The 23873-nt window shown below is 41.6% G+C and overlaps 1 protein-coding gene across 2 annotated transcripts; it reads right to left on the bottom strand.

The window, feature by feature from the left end:
* Positions 1 to 1024: 1024 nt before the first annotated feature.
* On the bottom strand, positions 1025 to 19489 carry atp1a3b (ATPase Na+/K+ transporting subunit alpha 3b). 2 transcript variants are annotated; one of them, XM_026317442.2, is made up of 22 exons: positions 19052 to 19489; positions 9742 to 9858; positions 9157 to 9216; positions 8705 to 8908; positions 8429 to 8542; positions 7931 to 8065; positions 7711 to 7828; positions 7258 to 7526; positions 6797 to 6995; positions 6442 to 6686; positions 6135 to 6327; positions 5719 to 5894; positions 5482 to 5618; positions 5242 to 5392; positions 4606 to 4774; positions 4204 to 4358; positions 3954 to 4077; positions 3556 to 3701; positions 3333 to 3463; positions 3097 to 3198; positions 2860 to 2951; positions 1025 to 2566 (listed from the first exon to the last, which is right to left on the bottom strand). In XM_026317442.2, the coding sequence occupies exons 1-22, from the start codon at positions 19055 to 19057 to the stop codon at positions 2538 to 2540; spliced, it is 3072 nt and encodes a 1023-aa protein (XP_026173227.1). In that variant the 5' UTR covers positions 19058 to 19489; the 3' UTR covers positions 1025 to 2537. The 2 variants fall into 2 exon arrangements, with proteins under 2 accessions (XP_026173227.1, XP_026173228.1); XM_026317443.2 differs by having other exon boundaries at positions 9742 to 9819.
* Positions 19490 to 23873: the final 4384 nt, after the last annotated feature.

The raw sequence follows: 23873 nt of genomic DNA, 5'->3' as shown, positions 1-23873 counted from the left end.
ACATCCTTAATTTTCACTAGATATGGCAAAGTGACCTCCCAAGATCCCATCCTTATCTCTCATATTATAGAGCAGTATATTGTGTATAATTTATTTGATTTGTGTGCTAGTTGGGAAATAAGAGGCTCATTTAAAATAGATGACCCCTGTAGCGCAGAGAGGTAGCACAATTACAGTCTGTTCCCTAAAGATACAAGATATACTACCCTGCTTTATTTGCAGGAAGGTATTCTTTTGGAAATCACTTTTATTAATCACAAATGTTATTTTTATCCTGAACATTCATCTACCAATTTCTTATAGTATTGTAAAATGAGTTTCAGAAAATTTTAAGACGCTGTCCATTTTGTGAGACTCTTTTGCTGACAGCGTTTCTTATCCTAAAGCTCATCTGTGTCGATGTCACAGGCAGAGGGCCGACACATTTACAGAGTGGTTTGGTGCATTACCCTGAACTGCTGCCAACTTTTCCCCCTATAGCATTTTAACATTATGCAGTTTGCAGCTTCAAGTGCATATTAAACGGTAACACTAGGTGGCATTCTACCCTTGTGTCTCTATGTTCACAGTTCTGCTGTGCTACACTTAGGTTTTAATCTAATATCAGCTTACATATGCATTTTGTTATCGTGCATTCATTTCATCGTGTGATGGGAAAAAAACATGACAAATATGTGGTTTAAAATTTGGGTGTTGTTGCTTTTTATTGTAATTAATTAATGAAGCTATTAATTTATGTGGTCAAAGTCCCCCAGGATACACAGAGGGCAAGTAGTCGTTATTGCAGTCAGACACAGTATGAGAGACTAAAGTTAAATATTTCTCTTCCAAACATAACATTGTGTGATTGCACAGCTACACCAAGGAAATGTATTAAATTTATTACATAGACACACAATATGTAACGGGTATGTTTTATCAATTTTATAGTGATGTAAGTTTTTGTAGTTTTATAGTAAAGTAACTTTTATGAGTAATGATAAGCAAGACTGAAAGCAGCTACAGAAAGACACACAGACAGGTCTAGGTTGTATTAAATGTTCTAGATATTTTATTGGTGTTGATTTAATTTATTTGACACACATGTTCTACTAGTTGTGTATTTTTATTTATTTATTTATATTTTTTTTGTATTTCAACCTTTTCAGTCATCTGAGATAGACCCAGCCTGAAACCGCTGGCCCTTCACTTTTCTCCAACACATACATGCACACAGACCCAAGCTGGACCGGATTGCACCAGGTCCTGGAATGAACCAGACCTCGATTTGGTCCGGTAACAGAACCCAGGAACATGAACTCATCATCACCACACACCACATCATAACACACTGCACCAAATCATACCAGCACACCTGCAGTGACAGGAACCTGAAAGCCTTGGATGGTGGCTTGTGTCTTTTGGTAAAAACACAACCTAAAACCCTGCTCTGTTATCATCTCCTGGAAAACCAGCATAAATAACTGAAATCAAACAAAAAACAAAACAAGAGACATGACTGTCTCACTTTTTCTTATCTCACCAATATTGTTGATGTTCTTTGTCACAAATGTCTCTCTTGAACTGTTTTCTGTGTGTTTTTATTGTTTAGTTTAAATTCAGTATAGAATTATATAGATTTCCTAGAGCACACAGAAAGATTTACCATCTTGGGGGTTGTATTGTAATAGTTATTAACAAGGACAATGGTTCACACAGTGCACATAAACAGAGACAAACAGGGCAGAAGGGTGGGGAGTGGAGGGGTGTGAGAGACATAGGGAGAGAGAAGGGTGACAGGACCCCATGGGGTGTGCTTTGTTAGGCCTAAATGAGGAAAACAAGGTCTCACATACCCCCCACCTCCCATCTTATAAATAAAAAAGACAAGTAAAATAATCAAAATCCCCCTAACCCACATATTAAAAAACAACACTGTGGCCATTCAGAACAGAAGACAAGGAAAAGGGACGCAGTGAGAACGACAAAGAGATGACCACGCCGCTGGTCCTCCACAGACAGGAGATGGAGGCGCGAGGCAGCACTCGAAGTGGTGTTGGTGGTGGGATCTCATTGTGTAATCTTGATATTGTGTGTGACTGGAGGACAAGCAAAAGGTTGGCAAGGAGGAACGAAGGTACAGAAAAAGGCGGGGGGGGGGGGGGGGGGGGCAGGAGAAGAACAGGGAGGAGCAGGATGGTCCTTTTTGCAGAGCATAAACACTCCCTTTGAATCCTTAGCTCATTCAAATCTACATACACAATATGCAGCTGCCGTTTGGTAGATATATTGATTGTATACAGATGTACACAGCAGTGAGGGAAAACATGCAAAGAGTATCATAGGAGATGAGGAGAAAGGAGGGGCAGGTCAATGTAGAAAGTTGTAAAGGTGCTTTTGCTGTTTTTAATCTTTGGGGCAGTTGTGATGAAAATTGCTTCAAAGCGGTTTTTGTCTTTAAGGGGCAGGACATCTGGAGGTGTGTTTTGTCGGGGATGGACTGATGGGGGAGAAATAAGTGGAAAATGTAGGGGGTTTGAGTAAAGATGATCTGTTGATCAATAATATGTTTCCTTTTCCACCCAACCTGGAGTACAAACAAGATAAAAAATAAACAGAGGAAAAAAGTTCATTTAACACTCACATTTTATGAGATTTTATTAGTATTCATTCAGATGCATGTTGCAAAAACTGAAACCACTCTCATGACTAAAGTCTCTGCCAACAGTCAGTTAGCTTAAGTATAGAAAAGCTCTCAAATGAACACACTGTAGCTCATTTGATTAAACTACATGAAAACATATGACTTCCTGAGGTCTTCACAACATGCTGTCACCATATTCTTTAAAGAAACTGGGTTTTTAGAGGTGAAGCACTTACCTCCAGGGTTCCGACGGAGTAGAAGTTTTCGAACTTCATCATACACAAAGATGAGAAAACTATAGGGGAATGCACAAAACCACCAGGTAGGCCTGTGGGCAAGACGAGAACAAGCATGATTAAAACAATAATGTGCCCATATTACACTATATGTCTTTCTGTCGCTGAGTTAGAGACTGCAATGGCTGCAACCCTGTATACAGTGGCCTATTTGACACATGTGGTAATGGTGCTCACTTTAGAGGATACATCCTGAGAGCCACATCCATGCCTGGGCAGTATGACAGGAAGGCAGCAAGGGCTGTTTCCTCAAACAGGCCGAATATCAAGATCTTGTTCCTGGGGTGAGAAACACAGCAAATATTGAAGAAAAGAAACGATGACAGACAAATTCAAAAATTAGAAATGACATTTTTTGCAATGAAACAACTAATATAGGTTTATTAATACAACTGCAGAGCTGCTGGACTCACTTCATGCCCTGCTGGAACACTGAGTTACGTCTGGTCTTGCAGATGATGACATCAGCCCACTGCACTACTACAATACTGACAAAGAAGGCTGTGTGGCACGTGAACTCCACAATCTTCCTCTGCTCATATGTCTGAGTGTTCACAGATAGACAATATGATTCAGTAGCAAAACCAGAAAATACAAACATTCTCATTTGAACTCTCATAAAAACTACACACTTACCCACTGCTGTCCATAGCTGTCTTCCAGGTCGTTGACAGCGCGGTCGTCCCAGTTGAGCCTAATGCCTACTAGTCGACTGGGCAGGAAACCATTTTCAGCCAAGATGACAAAGTAGGAGAAGAAACCTCCCAGAGCCTGGATCATACCTGAGGAACAACATACATAAAGAGAGATTAAGTAGCAGGTTTGTAAGTTTTCTAACTTCCTTTATATAGTTATTACAAAAACAATTGCTGAAGGTCCAAGATCATCCAGCTGTTGTTTGTGAAAAGTAAAGGGGGGATAAAGTTGATGTATAACACAAAATTACTTTCAAGCAAGCAAGATCAAACTTCCAGATCCAGATCAAAGACAATTCACAGCCTGGATCAATGGTCCACAATCTTCAATTCACCTACCAATTTGTCCATAGGCAATGCTGATAAGCCTCTCATTCACCAGCTTGTCCCTGAATGGGTTCCTGGGCTGACGCTTCATGATGTCGCTCTCAGCTGCTTCGTAAGCCAGGGAGATAGCTGGTACCTGAGGGAAGACCAAGAAATCTGACCTTTTAGTACTGTATGACGTTTCATATCGTCAGGTGCTGGATGCAGAAATGCCTGTTTTTGAGCCTAAAGATGTATTCTCTGAGTTTTCATCAGCTCTCACCATGTCAGTTCCCAGGTCAATACAGAGGATGGTGATGGTTCCTAGAGGCAGGGGAATGTTGACGATGATGAACAGCAAGAAGGGGGTGATCTCTGGGATGTTGCTGGTCAACGTGTACGCAATGGACTTTTTGAGGTTATCAAAGATCAAACGTCCTGAAGGGAGAAGAACAGACATGAGCTATGTCCTACTGTTTCAGACCTCAGAAACCACGTGTGCATCTGGTGATATAGGATCGCTTTCACGACAACCTAGCTCTGCTTCTGTGTCAGAATATTTCTTTTAGTTAATCTGCATAAAACATTTCCTTTCATTCTTATTTTCCATAATTTTTAGATTGTTTCCTCATAAGCCCTTTATTGGTTTAAATGTTTGGTTTAAATGTTTGTTGCATATTTTCACCTTCTTCCACTCCTGTCACAATAGAGGCAAAGTTATCATCCAACAAGATCATGTCTGCAGCCTGTTTGGACACATCGGAGCCTGAGATTCCCATGGCAACACCAATGTCAGCCTTTTTCAGTGCTGGAGAGTCATTCACACCATCACCTGTAACAGCTACAATGGCACCCTGAGAGACAGAAATGAGAAACATGGAAAAGCAGAAGGTTATATAGCATTAAAAAGTCTATGCATTTCCCCTTATTTGTTGAGTTTATTATTGTTTATTTTAAGAAATGATTTATTTTAATGTTAATATTCTTTACATGCATATCAACAAGATTATTATCTAAATAAGCCAAAAAATAAATTCATTTAATTTTAATGAGCCAATATTTTATGATCAAATGAATCATCTCACATTGAAAAGAAAAAAAAGATTGTCCTATCAGTGAGAGACTAGTCAGTCAACAGACAACTAGCGCCATCTGCTGTCATGACAGTGTAATAATATATTATAAGAATAGGCCCTGAACCCAGTGCGGTGTAATTTTAAAAAATAAATAAATAAATAAATAAAAAAGTGGTATTGTCTGTATTTAACTTTTTATTTAAGAAACATCTTTATTAAAGAAACATCTTTTAAAGCCTTCCAACCTGTCTCTGGCAGCCCTCTACAATGATGAGTTTCTGCTGTGGGGAGGTCCTGGCAAACACAATTTCGGTGTGATTCCTTAGGATGTCGTCCATCTGTTCCTGAGATAAATCTTTTAGGTCTGTACCATGGATCACGCAGGCCTTAGCATCCCTGAACACAGAAAATAAAACACATTAGGTTTAGGGTTTTAGTTACCTGAGACTAGGGTTTTATACCTGGTGTTAAAGTTAAGGTCTTACCTGGGGTTGACCTGGCTGACAGGTATGTTGAGACGAGCTGCAATGTCCTCGACCGTCTCATTGCCTTCTGAGATGATGCCCACTCCCTTAGCGATGGCCTTGGCGGTGATTGGATGATCTCCAGTGACCATAATGACCTACAACAACAAGAGCAACATCATTGACATTTCAAAGACTTCTTATAAATATACTGTAAGGAAATAAGAGATTTTATAGGAAGACTGTTAAAAAACTCACCTTGATACCAGCAGATCTGCATTTTCCAACAGCATCAGGCACAGCAGCACGGGGAGGGTCGATCATGGACATGAGCCCAACAAAGCAAAGGTTGTCTGTTTGGAAGTTGACATCATCTGTGTCAAAGGCAAATCCCTTGGGATACTGGTCTTCTGGAAGCAGCAAGTGGCAGAAACCTGGAAGGAACAAAAAAGTCAGAGTTTGATTTGTGATGTCCAGAAATGTCTAAAAGTCAACTCAAATCTTCTGTCCTTATTTTTTCTTTCTTACAGCTGCTGATAAACTATTAAGTAATAAGAACTAGCCAGAAAGTAAGAGTTGTAATATTTTGCCCATTTGAAATTTTGATATGTTTAACTTTTCCTCTGTATCCTTGACCATCCATAATTCTTCTCTGCAGTTCTACCTAGCCTTACCTAGTACTCTCTCTCCCAGTCCTCCCAGCTCCATGTAGGCATTCTGGAAAGCTTCCTTCATCTCCTCATCCATAGGCTGCTCCTTGCCCTGCAGCATTATGGTGGAGCAACGGTCTAAGATCCTCTCAGGGGCTCCCTTCATTACCAGCAGATAACGGTTGTCATTAGGATCCTCTGTCTCATGCACTGATAGCTAGAGAAGGAGTACAGAAATGAAAGTTAATATGAAACCCTCTGATATGTTTGAATCATGTGCACTGATATTAATAGTATTTTTTGTGTACAGGAATATTCTACAATTACTTACCTGGTACTTGTTGGTGGAGTTAAAGGGGATCTCAGCCACCTTCTTGTTCTTTTCCCTCATCATCCTGACTGAGCCACAGGAGAGCTCGATACACTTCAACAGGGCCGACTCTGAGGCATCGCCAGCAACATCGCGCTTCAGGATGGCCACTGACTCTTGTCCTGCTTTGAACGCCGCGCGGTTACACAGGGCGGCGATACGAGCCAGAGACAGCCATGTTACCGAACTCTTATCAAATGAGGCACCTGGACAAAGAAGATAACAGTGGTCATGAATCACTCCAGGAGTAATTGTTTAACCCTTTTTATAATAACCACATATTTCAGATCTCAGTGTTTGCCCTCTCCTCACTAACCAGACTGGTCCTCGGTGGTGTCTGCCTCATGGATCTGGTTGTCAAACCACATGTGGGCCACTGTCATCCGATTCTGGGTCAGGGTGCCTGTCTTGTCAGAGCAGATGGTCGAGGTGGAGCCGAGGGTTTCCACAGCCTCCAAGTTCTTCACCAGGCAGTTCTTCTTAGCCATACGTTTGGCAGTCAGGGTCAGACATACCTGTGGATTATTATAGTTCCATGTATCAACTATGAAGCTGTAAGGGAGAATTTCTATATTTTATGCTAAACAAAAGTGAGATAGTAGTCAATCAAATGTTTTTTAGAATCTTACAAGATGAAAACTTGAAATTAGGTGTTAATATAAAAAAAAAACAAAAACAAAAAACGAGTAAGCAATTACATCTAACTGCATATATTAAAATAAATAAAGTATGCTAATTCAGTGCAAAGTGAAAAGACATATGTAATTATTCATTTACAGTGACTGTGGCCAGCAGCCCTTCAGGCACATTAGCCACAATGATGCCGATGAGGAAGATAACAGCCTCCAGCCAGGAGTAACCCAGGATGAGGGCCAGGACGAAAAATGTGATGCCCAAGAAGACAGCCACGCCTGTGATGATGTGGATGAAGTGCTCAATCTCCTTGGCAATGGGGGTTTTTCCGGTCTCCAGACCAGAGGTCAGAGTAGCAATGCGACCCATGACTGTGCGGTCTCCAGTGCAGATAACAATGCCACGTGCTGTGCCTAGTTTTGGAAAATAATGGCGTAAAATATCATTTCTGACATGAGAAGCTAGCATTTACATTTTAGTATAAGAGCAAAGTATGAGTGTAAAGCTTTTCGCTTGGCTCAATTTAGTGTCTTTAAATCCAACCACTGACACACAACTTAATAATAGCATGTAATACTATTGCCATGGTGACAATACCTTCCACACAGTTGGTGGAGAAGAAAGCGACGTTTCGGGTCTCTAAGGGGTTGTCATGGGTACAGTCAGGTGACCTGTTTTGAGGTTCTGACTCGCCTGTCAGGGAGGAATTATCTACCTATTAGGAAAGAGAAAAAATAAAGCATGTAGTGGTGCACAACATTAAGGAGGAATTTAAATGTACATGTATGTATATATTAGTGTGTGTCTGCCTATGTACCTTGCAGCCATGAGCAGAAACCACCCTGATGTCAGCAGGGATCCTGTCTCCTCCCTTTACTTCGATCAGATCTCCGGCCACCACCTCTTCAGCGTTGATCTGTACCTTCTCGCCCTCACGGATCACCAATGCTTGCTGCAGGGAGACATGAGAGATGGTTAGAAAACACATACACACAGAGTCGAGATATTATCAAATTTTATAAAATCAATCAAAACATAGAGTAAGCATAATTCTCTACAGACTGACAGCAATCACCATCTGTGGCACTTCCTTTTGCAATATACAATATTTCCTCAGGCAGCTCTTGGACTGACGTGTTAAATGTTCTAGTAAAATGAGGTGGCTAATGTGTTTTTATTTATTTCTGCTTCCCATTTCCCATTTGTTATGTTTTTTTATTATCTGCAAAATCCTAAAAAGGCTGCAAAGTATGAGTCAATTTACACATATGACAAAAGGGAATTCAAACAAGCTTTCTTTTAAGCAAACACGAACCTGAGGCACCATGTTCTTGAAAGACTCCATGATTTTGGAGCTCTTGGCCTCCTGGAAATATGAGAAGCAACCAGTGATGACGACGACAGCTGTGAGCACAATACCTAAGTACAGCTGGAGAGAGAGAGAGACAGAGAGAGAGAGTTAAACAGTGTGGGCTGTGGGGGAGCACTGGGCACAGTATGTTATCTAGAGTGTGGCAGATGTGTTAATGAGGTGTAGATGGCACAGATGTGAATATGTGTGCGACTCTTTGTGTATATGTGCTGTGCTCACATTGTCTCCTGCTGGCTCGTCCTCAGTAGCTGCCTGGATTGCGTAGGCCAGGAAGCAGAGGATGGCGCCGATCCACAGAAGGATGGAGAATCCACCAAACAGCTGGCGACAGAACTTGACCCACTCTGGGGTGGTGGGAGGAGGCGTGAGAGCATTGGGACCATCCCTTATCAGAACTTCTGCTGCCTTGGCATTGGTCAAACCCTAGAGTGAACAGAGGGGATGTGGAGTTAGGAGAAAGGCAAGTCTGCACTGATGCAAATCCACCAACAACATAATTGGTTTTGAGCATCTTAATGCTCTAGTATTTCTGTACAATGACTTTGGAGTCTATGGGACTGGATTGTCAAAAACAGTAATAAACAAATAATGGTGCACTTCTGCCACCTAGTGGGCAACAGGAAAAACTGTTTCAAACGTGTTTGCATGTTGAGAAAAACATATCAGCTCACCTGGACAATGTCAGTCTGGTATTTCCTGCATACTTCCTCTACCGACATCTTGTGTTCTGTCTGAAAAGAAAAGATACAGGAATAATCAATACTCTGCTTTCTTTAATATGTTGAAGAGTTGCTGGTTTTTTGTTTGTTTTTGTTTTTTTCTGCATGCAAGAAAAAGTTTGGAAGATTAAAACAAGGGTTACCCTAATATAAAGTAAAAGACTTTTGAACTTCGTAGCCTTTTTAGAATGCCCAATAATGTCATGGCATCCAAGGTAATTAAAATTTTACTCCAACCATGCAGTTCACCTGAGAGATAAGAGTATCAGGGCAGCCAGGGATGGTGGCCCTGGTGTCTGTTTCTTGCGTTGAGATGTGGGATCAGTGTGATGACCTCCTGATAACAGGCCAACGCTCACCAGCAAAAATACATTATTTTGTCCGGTATGAGAAACATTTCCATTCTCTCCAGCAAAACGACAATACGCTTTCATTCATTGTATCCTGTGAGAGGTTGTTCTTCAAAAACTGAAAATTATTTTCTCAAATCCTAAAATGCACTTTAACACACGGTGGTAAAAAGAATCTTTTACTTACAATGGGCACTTCCTTCTTCAGGTCATCCATGTCCTTGGTTACCCCCTTCTTCTTCTTGGGGGATCGGTCAACTTTGTCCTGTGTGGTGGCAACGCGGTAACTGTCTGACCGCCCATACTACAGACACACACATATGTTTTATACATGCTCCGGACTAGATTAAGAAGATAGTAGCCTACAACAGCCTGTGTGCTGTGGTGTGAGCTTGTCCAAACATTAGCTACAAACTATATTTTGTTTATACTTTGCATTACATGCCCATGTTGTCCAGAAGGCTTTTATGGAACTCTACCAGTATCTACTAGTAACTGCAGCAGATACTGTATAAAGGCAGTGGCATTATTGAATTGCCCTTGAGGTTTCTCTCCCTTATTACAGAATAAACAGCATTGTGTCCTTGTGAAGTGGCCTCCATTTCTCAAATGCTAATAATGTCAATTATTCTTCTTTTATGAGCAAGATATTTGATGAAAAGCACTAAGAGAAAATCCTATTATCATAAGAATTATTTTGACATGAAAGGAAACTGTATTACCCTGGTTGCTGTTTTGCATCAGTGCACCATCACCATACATTAAAGACCATGCCTGCAGTCTGCTCTGCCATATCCGTTTGATCTCCGCTGATCAAATATTTCTAGCTCTGATGTTCACACAAAACTGATGGACACGTCAAAACATGATCAAGCGCAAATGGTTTGACCTGTAGGTTTGAACTAATTGCTTCCTGCTCCTTTTCATTTACATCTCACAGTAAGCATCAAGGAGGTGACGGTGAGAGAAAGAGCAGACAAGTTTACAGGCTCATCAAAGTCTTTCTGATTGAATTCTAGTATGTTTTATTAGTCCAGATAGAGCAGAGACACTTTAATGTCAAGACTACTAAAAAATTAAGAAAGTAACTACATACATGCACAGACACACATCAGATGTCCTTGTCCTCTTCTGGTTCCTGCTCTGCTCCACTGTCTGCTGTTTGTGGTACACTCCTTACTGTAATTGTCCTCTGACATTGATTTATGTCATTAAACTGGACGTGAGTGGCCTATTAATAAATTAATAAATTAAATTCATAACTTAAATAAAATAAGAAATAAGATATACTAGCAGTATGTTTCTTCAAATGTCCAATACCAACTGTGTACTGAAATGAACTGAAATAATGTATGCGCCCTCTAGTGGTACAAGCAGGTAATAACATGTTCAGGAATGAAAACTGTACAAGAAATTGCTGCTTGACTATATTGTTCCATTGAATATTATATAATATTCAGAGATATAAATGACAGAGACAGAAAACAGTCCGTCTTTTAATACAATGCTTAACAGTATGTTTACTCTAAAATTAGCGAGTTATTTGCCCATAATAAATAATAAAAACTAGAATATTTACTAAAGCACCAGCATGGAAATATGAATTAAAGTCCTGAATCACATTCATGTTGCTCAGCAAGCACACACCCCAGTGAACATACACCCAAACCACACCAAAACACACACACCTGGGGAAAGACAACAGAGACAGATAACAACATGCCCCTGCATATTCCCACTTGGGTTTTGGAATAATTACACTCTATTGTGGATAATGTGAAATCATCTCTCTACATGGTGAATTTTGTAAGTGGTTACAAAGACCTGTCTTTCTGGTTTTGCTGGCATCAAAAGGCTTCATGAGATAGGCCTGGTGAGGCAGAGGATCCATGGAGCAGAGACTGATGCAGTGGAAAAGTACTGCTTCTCATCCCCACTGAGACACATAACTGAATGTGTGTGTGTCATTGTGAAAGAGGACGTGTGGGAGTGTGTTGACACATACATGTATGTATTACATGTACATTTTTGATTGGTAATAATGAATGAAGGATGGTTATATTTCGATAGAAAGGTTAGATAATTTACACTCTATGCAAGTGTCAATTTAGCCACAAAAACAATGACAGACTAGCAGGTGTGTCAGGTGCATTCATGGGTATAATATTGTTGTGGCTAATTTTTACAGACACTGAATGAAGGACTCAAACACACATTTAGCCAGCCCTGCCAGCTTAACATCACACCTTCATTTCTAAGCATATGCTCACTTAAATTGATAACATAAATTTATACATACACACTGTGCACACAAGCACACACGTATGTGACAAAAGAAGGGACCGGTAAGGAAGGGGAAATGAGTGCCAAAAAAACAATATGTGGTGAAAAGTAAAGAGATTGAGAGATGGATGTGAAGGGGGTGGATGACAGGCGCAATTGGGCACATGGAAAGGGAAACATTAGTGGGAGGTGAGAAGCAAGTGAAAGATAAAAGGTGAAAGAGGCCGGTGGAGAGAGAGAGAAAGAGAGAGAGAGAGAGAGATAGGAGCTGTTGTCACTCTTCTCTCATGGTTCTAATTAGATATTGACCACCAGCGTTTGTCCACTTGCTTTGTGCCATTGTTTGACCCGGAGTGACCCTACTCCAGTAGATTAGACACCCTCACCTGCAGTGTGTGTGTGTGTATGTGTGACACTTTCTCATAAGATTATATTCACTCTGGATGTCTTTGTGTTTCCTTAAGTGTATGTACATTTGTAGATATGAATGAGTCATTATTTGTAGGACTAACAGAAACGAGATGGTGCTGATTTCTCTTTTAACTGTTCGCTGGATGTTGAGAAATTTAAGTGCACACCTGTATTTGTTTTGCATATGTGTGTATGTGTATGTGTGTGTGTGTGTGTGTGTGTGTGTAAGTGCTTTTGCCACTAAATCATTAATGACTGAGGAGATAGCCTGTCCTTATGCTGGATAAGATGTGTCCTAATTCCATCCTAAATTGATAACATATTGGCTCATAACTCTGTTGTTATTGTTACGATCTTGATTGTTAGATTATCCAGCAGAAAATGATTATTTCTATACTTTGTACACGCACAGTGCAAGTATATTTATATGACAAAAAACATCAAAAGTGGGATGCCTGTGTGGGTGTCCAGCGGTCTCACACAGCTCCAGGTAATGTAATGAGCCCCCCCCCGGAAACAGAGACTCGTGGTTGGAATTACAGAAGCTTGCTCTCCTACAAGCACATTGACAAACAGATTGATTGACAGACACATCCCTGATTATCCCGATTATCAGGATAATATATATATATATATATATATATATATATATGTATTAATAATGTATGCACTATGGATTACATAATGTAGGCTTATTAAAATATGCTTAAAATATATTTAATGCAATTTAGATAATGTTTAATTTGATCGTAGTCTGCAGGTCTGATCTGGCAAACCAAACTAAATGTTCCATTTTGTCCTCATTTGAGCAAATCTGAGGAGTGTGTTTGGACGGCAAGTAACCATGGCAACCAGCACGGCCACTGGCATGGTGACTAAGCTCAGCAGTGGCCTAGTCCTCCTCAGATCCCCTGATGTGTGCCGGGACAAGAAATAATTGATGCATTTGTAACTGCACACTATTCCCTACTGTATAATACAGACAGGCAATTGACTCAATGTATTAGTGTGTGTTTTTTTAGCGTTTGTGTCTGTGGGAGCAGAGGTGAGTCACTGTGGTGGCTACACTCCGTATGTGCAGCATCTGAACGCACTGCGGCAGAGAGAGATAGGGAGATGTAGAGTGAATTAGAGGAAGAAACCTAGCGACTGTCAAAATACTCTAATATGATAAGGTACAACTTAAAAGTTACAGTCAGCCTTGTGATGGAAAGAGCTTGTCAAAATCCACAGTGCCATGTGACATGTTCAGTTTAGGAGTCGCACCTGAGAGAACTATGATGTCAAACATGTTAAGGACAACAGGTCGAGGCATGCCCACTAAAACTGTTGGTTTGCATTTTATTCTCCTATTTTAAAAACATGAGCATGGCAGCGGTGTGACAGAAATCACAGGAAGTAAGATTGCTGTTTGGAAATTTTGTTTCTGTTTTTGTGGAAGTTAAATGAGGAAGTGGTTTTAGGTAAGTAAAATACCACCATGCTCCACATTTTGTTCTAATTATTTCATTCAGTAACTACCACAGAATTTGTCATATCTACATTTAAACTTCCTCTTTGTATAAGGCATGTGAGACCTATGTCATGGTCTTTTTCTGTTTTTGATCATGACATTGACTATAGATTGTAGAGTAACTAATGCTAATTTTAAGAGAAAAAAATAGGCAATTTCAAGAAAAATCAGAAAAGACTAAATTAAGGCCATTAACAAAAGAAAAAATATATAAAAATGCTGTTTTATATAAATTCATGTTTTCAGTTTTAAACCTCTGCACTTCCATAAAAAAAGGTCTGTATTTAAAGCAAGGCCAGAGGAGCTAAACTGAATAAAACATTTTTAAACATTAAACATTAGTGTATCGTGTCTCTAAAATACATCAGTGTTGTGTGTGTAAATATGTTTTTCTTTTTTTTGTGTGTGTGACTTTGCAGGGTCATTGGGCCATCTGCTGTGTCTTGCAGCAGTATGATGGGACTCTGGACCACAGTAGGGGGCTGGGTAGGTTGCGACTAAGGGACATGGCTGTTGGGATTAGCTAGTCTGATTACTACACTGGATTAGCCCACTGTGTCTCTCCATCTCTAGCTCACTCTTCTTTCTCAGATATTCTCACTCAGTAAGTCAAATACATAAATCATTCCCCACATTTATCTTTAAGGTCTGGTGCCAAATAATTTGGTGAATAGCTTTTAATGGTGCCAGCCAAAGGAATGATTAGATGGTTACTTTTAATAGATGATTTGGATTTAAAGACCTCATAAAAGAGGCTGCCAGGATATTTGTTTCACCTATTTGTAGCAGCCTTGGCAGCAATTTGAAAGCTTCTTATCTTTCTATTTAACAAAGGGAACAGACATCAAAAAGAGATTCCAGATAGCAGACCAAAAGAAGAAAGAGATGCAATGGCATAAGACTAAAGTGACTAAAACAGATCCCAAGGACATTCCTTTGCTACTGTGTGGCAGTTAAAATTAAACACTACATATACAAGTATGCATAATGAGTTGATCCAATGGAATACGCTTAAGAGCACTAAGACAAAACTTTAATCTCCAAAGCATATAAATACAAAGACAGAGAGATTAACTCTGTTTAATTCTCAAACATCTGTACTGATCTCTCCAAAACCAAACAAAAGCAAGAAATGCAACCAGGCACAATCCAAACTAAAAATCCCAATTTAAGTTTTAACCCCTCTGCCCCCCCTAAACCGTTTCATCCCGTCCATCTGTCTATCCTGTCATCATCTGCATCTGTTCATACCACAGACATACAATTGTGTAACTATGTAATATTAATTCTAAACCAAGGACTGTCTGCCCTCTGCGGTGTCTAAAGGACAAACTAGTTCTCTAGTTTGTGTGTCTTGATGTGTATGTGGATGTGGCCTAGTCTAGATTAGCACTGTAAATCTTGGTTTGTTGGCTCTTGAACACTGCATCTCAACACAGTGTGGGACAAGGTACCTTAGGAGTCCCAGTTGCAAAGAGATGTACACAGAGCTTCTGCACAGCTTCCCAAACACTCATTAACACCAGATTTTTTTTAAGGACATGTGTCACTTTGATTTCAAACCAGGATCTGTTATGTCCAGTGTATCTGAATTAATGGGAAATCATTCGCCAAGAAACTATCTGAAAATCATTGTTACTGAATGCTGCACATTATAAACAATAATATATGTTCAACAGAATACAAATAAATTACAGCAAGGAATGTTAAAATAACTTCTTTTTTATTTTAGCAAGGCTTTCTTCCTTGTCCGTTGTTTGGTGTTACACACAGAAACACACACACACACTCACACACACACACACACACACACACACACACACACACACACACACACACGCACATTTGCAGTCACACACCACACAAACATACACACATCTCCAGGACAACACCCTGAATTAGTCATGTCGTTGTAGTCAGGCAACCTAACTCTTCTGAATCGCTCTCACTGTGGGAGACCATCAACATGTTAGCGCTGGAAAATTGTTGCTGAATCAATCATGGGGACGACTGTAATCTTCTCTTAAAGTATCATATATATGAAGCAGACAGCACTGACCTTTACATTTTATTAACATTACACAAACTGCTACTGAGTTCATAGCTCAGGCTTTGTCTTGTTAGTCTCTTATTAGCAAGGGGACTAACTGCATGTTTTTGCTAAGACACTAGAGGCATTTGTCCTTTAGCTTTACCCTCACAGGACATTGTCCTCGTTACTCATTATTGATCAGAGAACCTTAAGAGGTTGAAGGAGACAATGGAGGAGCATTTTGAAGAATCATCATATTGACCTTAAATGACCCCTAAGTCACAATGCCAAAAAAAAAAAGGATCTCAGATGTCTGTGTAGTTAGAAAGACCATGCAGTTTTTTTTGTTTGTTTGGTTTTTTTTTTTTGGTTCCTGCAACATGTGAGGCAGAACAGTCATAGTACAGTGGGACCTATCAGCATCAGGCAGCAGGTGCAGTGGGGAGGGATGTGCAGCACTCTGCACCAAACTGAGGGCTGGGCCTCTGCAGACACCACACATGCAACTCCTGAACTACCTTCAACTAACACCTCCTGACTTCTTCTCTGTCCCTACAGCTCATCTCCAACCAGTATGAAAGTACACACTGTTCTACAAACTTTAAGATGAGCACATGAGGTAATTAGTAAATCTAATCAGACTTTCACAGGTCTTAACAATAGTAGCAGCTTCGCCTCAATCATAGTGCACTCAAAGCACCACAACACCTCTCCATGACCTTCTGACAAAGCATCAGTGCTGCTACTACTACACCTTCATCTCTCTTTAATCCTCCATCTCTCCTGGGGCATCAACCCACCTACACCACTCCACCCTCTCCATCACCACACCTACCATTTATGCAAAGTCCTTTGAAGATCATCCACCCAACCCCACCCCCCCTCCTCTCTCTCCCTGTCCCATCTGCCTCCTGTCGCCCTGACCAATCCCACAAAGCACAGCAAGGAGAAACAGGAACCATGGTAATGTGAGCTTCAGGTGATTATCCGGTAACAGGATATACAGCTACACAGTCCTCCTCCTCCTCCACATGCCTCCTCCCTCACTTTAAATCTCTCTCTCTTTCTCACTATACCTGCAGACAAGTCACTACTTAGCTGCCCTTCCTCCCTCTATGAGGGATAAAGGGAGGAAGGGCAGCTCTCAGCAAAGGTGTGTCCCCCATAGGTGTCATGTGTCTGAAGGTGAAAACTAGCGGCTGATGAATGTGTGAAGCCCTTGGTTAACATCTACCTTAATGTAGTCTACCTCCTATAGTCTCATCAGCATCAGCCACTGCAGCACACAGCTGCATCAGAGAGCACAACCCCCATTTCTTCAAAAATGCTCTGGCCAAATTAAGAGTATTTATCTCTGTGCTGGGCACAATGTGCTGGTTGCTTAGAATTCCTGACACATGCCCAAGCTTGTTGTATAGCATTACTGCTGACTGTTAACCTGGTCCGTTCTGCGTGGCTTCTTGTATCAGCCTATCACAGGTCTTTGCAGGGAATTTCCACACCAGAGGCCCCGCCCCCGATTTGACGCAGAAGCCTGTCTCAAGCGATGCCCCCTGCGGCCTTGGGAAAGGACAGCTGGCAGTGCCTTCCCACAGTGCGCCAATTCGTGGAAGAAAGACGGAAAGAGAGATTAGGAAGTGTAGTCGACTGCGACGCGTGATAACAAGATACCCGGTACATTTATCGCTTTACCCATTTTCTCCTTTCAGGCTCACAATAGCGCGAAAGCCATAGATTCTCCCACCCCCACCCCCACCCCTCCCCTCCCCTACAGGTCGCCAGAGATGCTCATATTCTTCTTTTATAATGGCAACCTCTGGAGAGCTGTGGCACAACTCAGCCACTCAGCGAATCTCGCTCATTGTGCTTAACCAAACTTCCACACAGCAGCAGTTCATGCGTAAGCACTTTTTGCAGTCCGATCCTTTTTGACGCAGTGCCCACTGATGCTGCCGGATTGGCTTTCGAAATGAACACTGGTCACTCTCACCCCTACATCTTGAACGTATCTCCCGGTAGAAAAATGTCAGATACTGCAGGGGGGACACTGATGTCACTGTGATGACATCGGTTTGCACCGTCCCTGTGTTCTGTCTGCAGCGTCACGCCGCCGCATCATCCAACAGGCACAACGCGACCAGAGATTAAAAATTACAACTCTTTGCGCAGGATGATGATGGAGCAGAAATTGCGCAATAGCTCACACCAGCAGCTGCAGCTGCTCCTTGACATTTTCCAGTGCGCTGTATTTTTCCACCAGCTTTCACCGGTTAGTTTCAGTGCAGCTGATAAATTCATCTCGATAATCGATAACAGATCACATGGGTGTGATTGATTAATGGTGCGCGCAGTAGACGAGAACTCATTAAAGTCAAAGCGACAAACTTAACTCTAACGAGCGCATCTTCGTGCTCCTGACGCACCGGACGCTTCGTTTCATTAATCTGTACAGTGAGTAACTGCCTCCAGTGTTGGCGATAATCGAGTCCCTGTTATGTCACAAATTAAAGGGGAAATAAGCTGGTGAGGCGCTTATTCCCGGTAACCGCATTATGACGCATGGGTCATTGAGGGTGCCGAGGATGAGACTCCTCCGCTGAGACCGTCAGGTGACGCTTCTCTCGTGTGGAACCAGACCGCAGAGAGGGCAGTGCCAGCGGGGTGAAGCAGGAGGGGACAGGTGGGGGCAGCGAGGGCATGAAGGAGGTCACAGTACACCATGTCCAGCCAAACCCAAGAAAGTCATACATGACAACTGTGTACTTTTGCAAATGCAAGAAAATGGACATTTCAACCAGATTTGAAGGACATGTGGACAGAATAGCTTTATAATCCTCTATCCTCCTCGTCGCTCTCTCCCGGACGAGAGTTCTGTGAAAGAAAAACCTAAACCGATTAGGGCTATTTCGCCTGTCAAGGTTCTAGTTAAATGAAGGCCTGTTACGAGCCTATTTTATTCAAGTTAAAATCAGATTGAAGTCAGATCAAATGGAGCAGGTACATTTCTATTGCTGCATTACACAGGAGCTACCGGCTACACCAGTTTGTCGCAGTCTAAGAGACCAGGGTAAAACAGTTCCGCATTACAGTCAATGTCAAACAGACAAAAATAAGGGATTTCCTATTTCAACCAAAATACGTCACGGCTCAGTTTGAAACTTTTCCACGTAAAGAGCGAGGTGTCAGGCTACCCACCCCTTCTCAGGCCACTCCAGGTGGACTACAACGCAGTTAAAAAGTTGGAAACGTCAGTCTTACCCCCATGTTGGCGCAGTCACTCTTCTCCTCTCAGGTGATGCACGGCTTGAGAGGTGTCAGCCCCTCACGTTGAATATTTCAGAATGCCTTTCCTCGGAAAGGAAATTAAAGAGGATTTGCTCAATTTTCGGGGATTGTTTGAATGAAAAAATGAGCAGTAGGAAAAAAGACGTCAGGGAAGTTATCTATAGTTTTCTTGGGCTTAAATGGAGCTTCAAAAAGGGCAGGCTATAATAATTTCCCCCCGTGAGACGTCTGTCAAATGAAATGTTGCGGTCTCAAGCTGAGCATCACGCGGGGATGCGCTTCCTTCCTTTGCTCTCTGATACTTGCGGTGAAAGACCGGCGAAACTAACGAGCCGTACCGCTACCTTTTTGGGGCTCGATCTTCCTCCGCGCCTCTGCCGGCTGCCGCAGTACTCCTCTCCTCTAACCACACCACTCCGCCAGTGGAAGAAGAAGCGCCGCCTCAAGCAAATGAGTGAACCGAGGGGCCAAGTACACCCGCCCACCACTCATACAGGTGGCCAATCATAATTCCGAGCGTCTCGTCGGCGTTTGGACCGAAGACCTATAGGATTAATCTAAGTCTTTAAGCGAGCCAATAGAAAGCCAGTTCTGCCCCTCCTGTTTTACTGCAGAAATCCAAGGCTTGCAGCCAGCTGCATCGCGAGTCTCTAGGCTGAAATTTTGTATAAATGGACGCACAAGGTTAGATTCTAGTTGTCGTGATTGTGTTTGTTCATCATGTACTGTATTTATGTAACATAAAATAGTGAATTTGTGTGCATTATTGCATGCGATAAGCACCCCTGGATGTCTAATCGGTCGTGTTGGTCCTGTCATGAGCGTGTTGTGCAGCTCCATATATCACTTCAGTAGTGGGCCTGTGCGTAGCAGAGAGGCGAGACAGCAGTACAGCCATAGATTGTAAATGTGTGTTCAAGAATGTGTCATCTCAGTGTGAGATAAAAAGAAACAGGATGAAGCCAGAGTCGTATGTGATTCCCATTACTTCACATTCGACCATGGGTATATAAGTGCACATCAGGGACACAGCTGCAGAAAGCAGTATGCAACCTGGCTGCAAGTACGGAGTAAGCATTTGAGCTCACGTGGAAGGATGTGCACTCAGCGATGAAGGTGAAAGTGGTTGTATCTTAGTGTAAATAAAATAAGGAACCAAGCCTAGATTGTTTCACTATTATTATTTCATCAGGGGCCGTTATCTAACATTACTGTTGGCATGTAGGAGCAGGTCACCTGTCACTCCTACATGCCAACAGTAATAAACACAGTGAGAAATGAATTAGTAAAACAAATCAGGCCTCCAGTCTTACAACATTATTACAGAAAGAAAAACAGTGGGACAAAAATGACAGAAAAGAAATAGAGAGGGCAACATGCCAATGGCAAGGACAGTGTGGATAGAGAGAACAAAATGTGAGGACAAGAGAACTGGTAGATGGACAGATTGTGAATTTTTCTGTAACAGTGTCGAAGAGATTCAAAGCACATGAAAGAGAAACAGACCGAGGACATGCAGGAGCGAGAGGAAGCTGGCTTCTGTGCTGCATTGGCTTGTCATTGCAGGCCTCTTCGGCACGATTTTCCTCCGTCCTTTTTACCGAAGGGACGATGCAGCAGAGTGAGGGCACCCGGTCTATGAGTTGCATATGCACACACATGTATTAAAGCCATGTTGGATTTGCAAAGTAAAGCTGAGACTTATGCCTGCCATCCCTGCAGCAGATTGTGATCATGCTTCACTGCCTTCCTTGCTGTGGGCTCAGATGGTGACCACGCAGCACCATGAAGCCCAGCAGCACTAGAGAAGGGTTAGTTCAGGGTTAGAGAACAGCATGCTTTTATGGCACTTTGTTTATAATTTTTTTTTTAGCCATCTGCAATAGTGCAGATGACTAATAGGGAGAATTTACACACAGCATTTTGTTTTAGTGACCTGTTTTTTTTTCTAGGCCTATAACCATCTTGAATAACCAGTTACTGGGCACAGCTTCAAATATGCATTTTGTTGCCACAGTCACACCCACAGACTATTAAAGCAAATGTTGATACTTACTTACTTTCACTGTTTGATGTTTGGTTTCTAAAAGGACTTTGAATCAATTAAAATGAGTAACCTACTTCAGATAAATTTAAAAGAATGACCGTTATTAACCACTGTTCTGCCTGTTGGAGGCTAGCTAATACTGCTAATGCTATATAAAGTGGCATGAATATGCACACATGACATATGTAATAGATCAGACTGTTAACCGAACTGTATTAAACATCTTAACTACGTTGTTCCTCGCTAATCTCTAATAGCAAACGGCACTGAGGACAAGGTCATAGTTAGTCCAAACAGATTCTTGTAAGAGCAGTTTACAACAAGCATATCTAAGAAACCAAGACACTACAATCTCCATGATGTGTCAAAGGTCACAGTGACCCTTAAAGACTCTTTACAAAAACTAGTTTCACAGTGATTCAGCAATTATTAATACACATTTGAGAAAATTCAATCACTGCATGCATCAATAGTTGTACTTTGTGGTCATTTTAAAAAGGGAATGTAGTAATCGGCTGAAACAGGAAAATTTGGTGGCTTCCTAAATTCAAAGGCTGCAGTGTAAAAGCAGACAGGTATACCATCCAGGCAATGGACAGTAAGGATTTAAAGACTGGATCCTGAAGACAGCCACAGCGCTGCCCATGAAGGCGGCTTTGTACTGTGGTGCTGCAAGTAAAGTTAATTTCAATCTCCTTCCAACCAAAATGGATGCCAGCAGTATCCTTTCTTAACCTCTGTCATGCTTCCATGTTTCACTCCTTCATGACCCCCCCTCCCTCACCATATGCCTTCCCACCTAGCAGCACAAGAAAGAAGGGAGGGGGGGAAAAATCCCCATTTCTCGGTCTCCACAGCAACAGCAGTCAGATGACCTTGTCTCTGGCTTGTTCTGCTGAGTCAGAAATTGAGGGATGGGTGAGGGGGATGTGGGGATGAAAGAATAGAAGGCAGAAGGAAAAGAGGGGAGAGATAGATAACACACACACACACACACACACTTAACATATTCTGATGTTGTTCATGTAGGCAGTGCTGTGTCATACTAATTTACACAAAGCTGATTTGTAGTCTTGAGTGGTAGCTGTACCTACAGGACCTAGGCAGGAGAGACTGCGTGCTACAGTATGTGCATGTGTGATAGAATGTGTAGTCAGTGAGTTTGACGTCAATGTGTCACAGCTGCAGAAGAATATCACATGTCAGGAGGCCGTGTGTGTGCTAAACTGAAACAGCATGTATGTGCAGCATGTGTTAGAATATCTATGTCAATATATACGTTCCACAGGCAAAAGTATATGGACACCGAACATCACATTCACTCATTCAATGTTTAACATATAATTTACATCCATAAAAGCACAGCTGAGGTTGGGCACTAGTGTTGGGTAATGGCCTGGTTTGCAGTCAGCATAGTTCTTCCCAAAGTTTTCAGATGGGGTTAGAGTCCAAGATATTCCACAAAATCACAACATTTCTGTTCATTGGAAGACAGTGGCCTGACCTAAACAGTGAGAAACATGACGTAACAGTAAGTGAAAAGGGGTGTTCTCACACCTCTGGCTATGTAGTGTATCTTTAAAGTGTTCACATCAAGGTTTATAAAGGTGTGTGTGGAGTCATTTGTATTTGTGCGCTTGCATGTATGTGTATGTGCTTGTGTGAAGGTGATCCTAGCTAATCCGGTTTTATAAATGTCTGACATAATCTGTTCCACTCACAGTGTCCAGAACAGGGAGAAGGGAGGAAAAGAGAGAGAGAGAGAGAGAGGAGAGAGAGAGAGGAGCAAAAACAGGAGAGGCAGATATTGCACGGGATAGATCATGGAAAGGGAGATGGGGTTAAGGAGGAAGACAGAAAGGAAGTGTAAGTAGGAGAGAAGGAGGGAAGGGAATGAAGAGGACAAGGAATAAGTAAGACAGAGATGAAGGAGAAAAGAGCAAAGTGGGTGGTGGAAAATTCCTCTGAGATTTAGTGTGGAAAGAGTGATAACAAGACTGCTAACGAAGGTTTAGTTACCATGGAATGGCAGATGTGTGGTAAAGGGCAAGAGAGAAAAGAGGATGGGGAATTAGAGCCAGATTCTGCAATAATAAATTCCGATGAGGAATGCAAAAAAAGGAAACAGAAAACCAGAATCTGTGAAATAGAATAAAATGTGAAAATACAGGTAGATAACTGGCAGGTAGAAAGAGTGAAAGAGAAAAAAGTGCCATTACAAGTGACAATATTTGATTACAGAAGTAACAAGTATGAACAAAAAGTGTGTACTGACAGTCAAACATGCCTTCTCTTTTTACCTTATTTCTACTACTTCAGTACACAGTATAATGTATTGTAAATCGCATAGCATGTTATCTTTATTCCTCAAAAAGCTGAATATTATACTATACTTAAATCTATTCAAATAACACAACTCAAAGCACTGATGTCAGTTACAGAGAAAGCTTACGCAAGTTGGAAAGAATAACCCAACCTTTAAAGACTCTTGGCTCTCTAACCTAATCTAAAGCCAAGAACATTATTATCAAAACAATTCCAGAAACATTCATTCAGGCCTCCCTTCCGTCCCCACCTACTCTTCCTAAGAGTCCAGTAAAAGATTTGAAACTCATGATCTCAGTCTCCTAAATCCTGTATTGAGATAGACCTGTTCACTGCAGACATTTGAACTTTCCACAGCAGGAAAAGCACAATTGTACTTTGTGTACTAACATTAACAATGACCCCATGTCACTTGAGTGACTC

Source organism: Mastacembelus armatus, chromosome 16, assembly GCF_900324485.2.
Source record: "Mastacembelus armatus chromosome 16, fMasArm1.2, whole genome shotgun sequence".
In the NCBI taxonomy this organism is placed as follows: domain Eukaryota; kingdom Metazoa; phylum Chordata; class Actinopteri; order Synbranchiformes; family Mastacembelidae; genus Mastacembelus; species Mastacembelus armatus.
Note: the sequence above shows the minus strand (reverse complement) of the source record. Positions and strands in the feature narration are given on the sequence as shown.